The sequence below is a fragment of the Lissotriton vulgaris genome, chromosome 7 (assembly GCF_964263255.1).
Source record: "Lissotriton vulgaris chromosome 7, aLisVul1.2, whole genome shotgun sequence".
NCBI lineage: Eukaryota > Metazoa > Chordata > Amphibia > Caudata > Salamandridae > Lissotriton > Lissotriton vulgaris.
The window spans coordinates 473894565-473900564 of NC_141695.1; the positions used below are offsets into that span (position 1 = coordinate 473894565).

A 6000-nucleotide genomic window follows, 5' to 3' on the forward strand; every position below is an offset into this window, starting at 1 on the left:
GCATTTTCAGTCATTAAATCATTTTTATTTTTTAGCTCAGCTAAAAGCAGTGAAAACATGCACATCGGCAGTGGCCATCTTGGAATGGGTTTAAAGTCATCACTAAATGAAGTTGTAAATGCCACTTACAGGTGTCCTCTTTGGATGTGTGTTCATTCACCGTTTTCAAATGTGGTTTGGTTTATTTGAATAAATCCTCTTTAAGAGCTGGTGATGGGGAGCAGAGAGAGGAAGGGAAAGGAAAAAATCAGGCACTGCAAAGTCAGTTCTGATGTCAGTAGTGGAAGGATACATCATCTATACAGAACACTGTGAGACTGAAATGGCCCTTGGCAAGGTAAACATAAGAATGGGGATGAAAGCCATTGAATCAGTAACTGGGAAGTGAGACAGACAACATCCAGTCACAAGAAAGGGACTGACCAAAAGTCCACTTTAAGTATTTGTAATGTATCGGAAACAATAAGTACTGACCTAAAAATTAAGTGACCACTGTTTCTTTGTTTCATTGTCTAATGTTGTTGCATCTCATTTATCCTCAGCTATTGGAAGCTTTTAAAACCCTTCTTGGAATCTGCTGATAAGTTCTTCATGATGGGGCACAAGGTGAAATACTACGTTTACACAGATCAACCTGACAAAGTCAAGTGCACCACAATTCTTAATGATCGAGAGTGTAAGGTTTACAAAACCTCATCATATGATTCCAAGGCAAGAGTTTTCATGAAGAGAATGGAAATTCTGCACATGGACATCAAGTCAAAGACCATCGATGTGCAGTATTTAGTATGTGCTGATGTTGACATTGTGTTCCACGATCACGTAGGGGTGGAAATTTTGAGTGACCTCGTTGCCACGTTACATCCTGGATTCTTCCAAGCCAGTCGCAGTGCCTTCACTTATGAGCGGCGCCCAACGTCCCAGGCCTATATCCCAAGCAATGAAGGAGATTTCTATTACCAAGCTAATTTATTTGCAGGCAAAGTGGAGGAAATTTATAGTTTGACCAAAAGTTGTGACGAAGCCATTAAAATAGATGATTCCAAAGGCATAATGGCAGTGTTCCATGATGAGAGCCATTTCAATAAGTATTTACTCCACCATAAACCTACAAAGGTACTTTCTCCAGAATATATCTGGAGCTGGACCATTAAGCGGACATCAGACATACAAAGTATAAGAATTATTCATGGTGAAAAGAACATATAAAAATGGCTTCTACAACTTTCATTTTGCGTTGTACCAAAGCACTGACTTTACTGAAGGAGTAAGATTTTTAAAGTGATTGAATATTGCCTTAAAGCCCAACATAGCAGGCTATACCAGCCTTCAAAGAACTGCTTCAGTGTTAAAGGTCTAAGCTGAAGGCTTTAAGGCTATTAGAACATTCTGCCCTATAGGGCAGAATGTTCTACTTAGTAAAACAAAGGTCTCACGGAGCCCGAGGGGGTTTAAATGCCCTCGGGCTCCGAGATGCCTTTGTTCACAGCAACAACTGTGAAATGAAAAAAAATTGGAATGTTGCTCTCCGGGCTTCAGCCAGCCATTAGAAGCCTGGAGCACTCCATTGCCTTAGATGGAGTGATCAACATTTCAATCTTCGAATCAGCAATCAAACATTTCCGTCTGCATGAAGGCCCAAAGACAAAAATGCCAGAATGTATTTTTAAGAAACAGACCCACGCCTTCCTGCACAAGGAAATCGTACATAGGGCATAGGAAAGTATGTATCTGCAGTTAAACAGGAGATGGCATAGGTTATAGGGAATAGATATTTATGTTTAGCATTAGAAGTTAGCCAAGTTGAATAAAACTGCACCAAACTTTAAACGTCAGCCAACAATGCAGATTCTACTTTCAGTCAAATCAGGGAGTTACACTTGGAGGGTTAATAATGGGGCACCAAAACATACTTTTCTAATTTTAATGCTGATAGATAAGTTTAAGTCAAGGCTATAGAAGTAAAAAAATTGGTAAATCCAATACAACTGGCTTATTTTAGCCTGAAGTAAACAAGTGATGGATGGGATGCTTGAAATAATTTCAGCCACAGGTAATTACTTAAGCTACATCCCAGTCCATTGTTTTAAGCCAACAGCGCATATTTTAGCCAGCAGCACAAATACATACTACAGATATACATGCAGCCAAGCAGCAGGTGGATGTCAGTTGTTGCATTGCATGTTATTACATTGTTAGTCAGCACATCATGTCCATACATCTTAAGTACCTTGCAGTACTTTATATCACTAATTCTTTACTTCACAGGTAAGGGTGTCTAATATGTATTTAAATTCAAAATATTAAAAAATACAAATGGATGATTATTAATTGGATTATGTTTTAATTTTATTATAAAAATAGGTTGATCGTATTTTAAAAATGTTTTTTCATTTTTTTAAACTATCTACCCTTGAGCCCTAAGACGAAAATTACTACCCTTATGCACTACCCACTCCTGAGCCCTAAAAACGCCTTACTACTCTAGGCAATACCTATCCCTGAGCCCTAAAAAACTGCTTACTACCTCTAAGCACTACCAAGCTCTAAGACTCAAAAATGTTTAACTACCCCTCTAAATACTTAAAAAATGTCAAACATAGTAGCTTGTGTGCACTTTATTTGATTATTTACTTATTTGGCATTCACTGTAAATTCTTTTTTCCTAATTGCTTAAATTAAATGAAATATGAATTGCTTTTAATAATGTAATAAATAACCTTAAAAACTTAGGTGTATATCATATTAGCTGTACAAAAATGTATATTATTATGGAGTCACTTTTAGACATTTAAAAAGTAACTTATCTTTAATGTAAAGTACTGCGAATTAAATGCTGAAATCTTACGCTTGAAGTATAATCTCCTCATGCACTTAGCTGTGATGTAGCATCCTGTGATGTACCAACTGTGCATTAATTTATACATGCAGACATGTACATATAGGATGGCTACATGAGTGGATTGATGACTGTGTACATTTATGTAATGCTGGTTGCGGCGTTGTGCATGCTTGCAGTGACCAATTAGTAAGAAGGCAAATGGGGTGATTGTATAGTTAAAGAAGCAATTATGGGGTGTCAGTGGGTGGAAAAATGCTTGGGCACTGGTGGGCTAACAAATGCTTGAGTACTGTAAATGTAAAATGATAAATGTACAAAAAAGCAGTGATTTGCAGGTTGTAGATGTTGATTTAATAAAGTTAGAATCTTGCTCCATTTGTGATACTTTGGGCCAGTCCTGGATTTTCAATCAAGAACATTCACTGCATGTTAGGGTTTGGACAAGTATACATACAAGTGTAAAGTTACTCAACCAAAATGCAAAGTAAATGCTTGCTAAAATGGGCATTTTTACCTGGTTCAAGGCACCACAGGAAGTGGATTCATTTGACAGTACTGTTGACAAGGGATGCTAAATTGGGGAAACAGCCTTTACAAAATTGGTGTTACCGTGCAATACCATTACCCTGCATTCTTAACTACATGTCATACAACTCATGTCTTTTCCACATATATATACCTGTACCACGCATGCCTTTACAACAAAAATGTAAGTATTTTGCAGGTAAGTATAAGGCTGAGAGATCCTCAGAAGCCATGCCCCCTTTCTCCCCCAGTCTGCACACGTGCCTCTTGGCACACTATGGGTCGGGGATGAAGTCCACTTTACTCCTGAGGGACTTTGGGGGCCAGGAAGCCCTCCTGGTACCTCCTGTAAGTCCTATGCAGCAGAATTCCTGAGCGCTGATCGGAGGCCCAGGCCCCTTTCTGCACCACTCTGCAAACGCGACTACTAAGTTATAGGTGGTGTTATACCTGGCATCCTCGGCGGGTTTACCTTGTCTTTTTGCTTCTGCCTCCTGTATTTTTTTTTTTGGTATAATTTTTATTTTATTAAAGAAAAAGAACTTATACACAGGCAATAAGATAATACATTCGGACATGTGTTCAAGGAGGAAGGAAACTGCAGTACAATGTAATACAAACATCATTGATGCAAGGGGGGGCAGTCAGGAAACAAGATCAGTGATCATAAAAGCTGCACAAGACTTGGAATGCCGGGTCGGGGGGAAAGGGGAACCTCTGGGGTCTCCACGAATGGAGGCGTGGATATATTTCCACGGTAGGAGTTCCATTGGCTCCAAATTTTATTCCATTTCCTGGGCCTACCCCGTGCCACATACACCGTCTTCTCCATGAACATACACCAGTCCATGTTCTCCTTCCATGCCAAGACCGTGGGCGGCCGCTGGGAACCCCACAACTGCGCGATGTCTCTCTTAGCAATCCCAGATCAATCGTCTCTGCAAACTCTCCACCTCCCGAAAATAGCTCGCCGGAATAACATCAAAGGTATTCTGGAGCGCATATAGAAATCGCGGTAAGGGCATCATTTTAAAAAGAGCTGCGCGCCCTAGTGGTGAAAGTGGTAGCCTCAGACAGCCCACAACGTCAGATTTTAACCTCTGAAGAGGAGGGAGCAGATTACGATCATAATGAGCCACGGGATCTAAAGTTATAAAAATCCCCAAGTACTTAAATCCCGACTGCGACACCTGGATGGGGCAATGGCGCGGCAAAGGGGGGGTATCACCAAAAAGCACATACACACAAGACTTGGTCCAATTGATCACAAGGCCGGAGTTCCTTCCAAACAAGGTGAGAACATCAAAAAATACATTCAACGACTTGCGAGGGGACGTGAGGTACAACAAGATGTCGTCAGCATAGAGCGATATGCGATCCTCGAATTCCGGGGTCCACTGAATACCCTTCATCGAAGGCTCCCATCGCAGCCAGGCAGCCAGGGGCTCAAGGGCAAGGGCGAAAAGAAGCGGGGACAATGGACAGCCCCGCCGCGTACCCCTCCCAAGAACAAAAGGCTTAGAGACTCGACTATTCACTACCACCTTTGCCAATGGCTCCTCATACAAAAGTTTCACCCAGCCAATGAAACCAGGACCAAAACCAAATTTCGCAAGGGCGGCCCAGAGGTACGGCCACTCCACCGTATCAAAAGCCATCGTAGCTTCCAAGGAAACCAAAATGGCCGGCTCACGCAGCGACGCCGCCCTCGCGAGAACACCGTGCAAGCGCCTCATGTTAAGTGCTGTATTGCGGTGTGGGATGAAACCGGACTGATCCGGATGAATCAAGTCACTAATTACTTTTATCAAGCGGTTTCCCAGCAACTTAGCGAGAATCTTAGGTTCGGCGTTTAAGAGCAAAATGGGCCTGTAAGACGCACAGCGATCTCGCGGTTTCCCTTCCTTATGAATCATCAGGATGGTAGCAAGACACTGATCACGAGGAAGGGAGCCGATGTCTCGCGACTCTAGATACATATCACGGAGATACGGCGCCATTTTGTCAGGACCCTACTTGTAGAGTTCGATGGGCAGACCATTAGGGCCCATAGCTTTCCCCGAGCGCACGGAGCGAATAGCGAATAGCGAGGGCCACCTCGTCAGCTGAAAATACAGCGTCCATTAAGTCCCTATCCGAATCCGACAGGCGAGGCAACGCAATGTCACGCAGCAACAGGTGGGAGTCTTCCTCCGGTCTATCAGAGACTGGGGAATACACATTTCAGAAATGTTCTGCGAAACACTCGACAATCTCAGTCGGATCAGTCACACACACTCCATCAAGTTCCTCAATCACAGGAACCACACGACTCGCCCTTTCCTTTTTATCCAGCCAAGCAATCAGTTTCCCAGCCTTATCACCCACATTGTACAGTCTGCCCTGCTGCTCTCTACTCATGACTTTAGCGGCATATGTCACCAGGGCACTATAATCCAGTTGTTTGAGGCTGAGGGCATGAAGCTTGTTACGAGTCACACCCAGTTTCAAATCCCTTTCTAGATCAGTTATTTCAGTCTCTAAACGGACCACCTCCTCATTCTTACTTTTCTTAGCACCAGCGATTAACAATAATGCCTGTCCTCGGATGACCATCTTAAATGCCTCCCACAGTGACACAGAGGAGGACACGG

The 6000-nt window shown here is 42.6% G+C and overlaps 1 protein-coding gene across 1 annotated transcript in view; it reads left to right on the forward strand.

Moving 5' to 3' along the window:
• LOC147701898 (histo-blood group ABO system transferase-like) overlaps positions 1-3171 on the forward strand; it is a 621989-nt gene extending 618818 nt beyond the window's left edge. Inside the window, exon 7 of the mRNA XM_086930527.1 lies at positions 543-3171. Coding sequence (XP_086786653.1) covers positions 543-1209 — 667 coding nt within the window. The 3' untranslated portion in view covers positions 1210-3171. The remainder of the gene's footprint in view (positions 1-542) is intronic.
• Positions 3172-6000: the final 2829 nt, after the last annotated feature.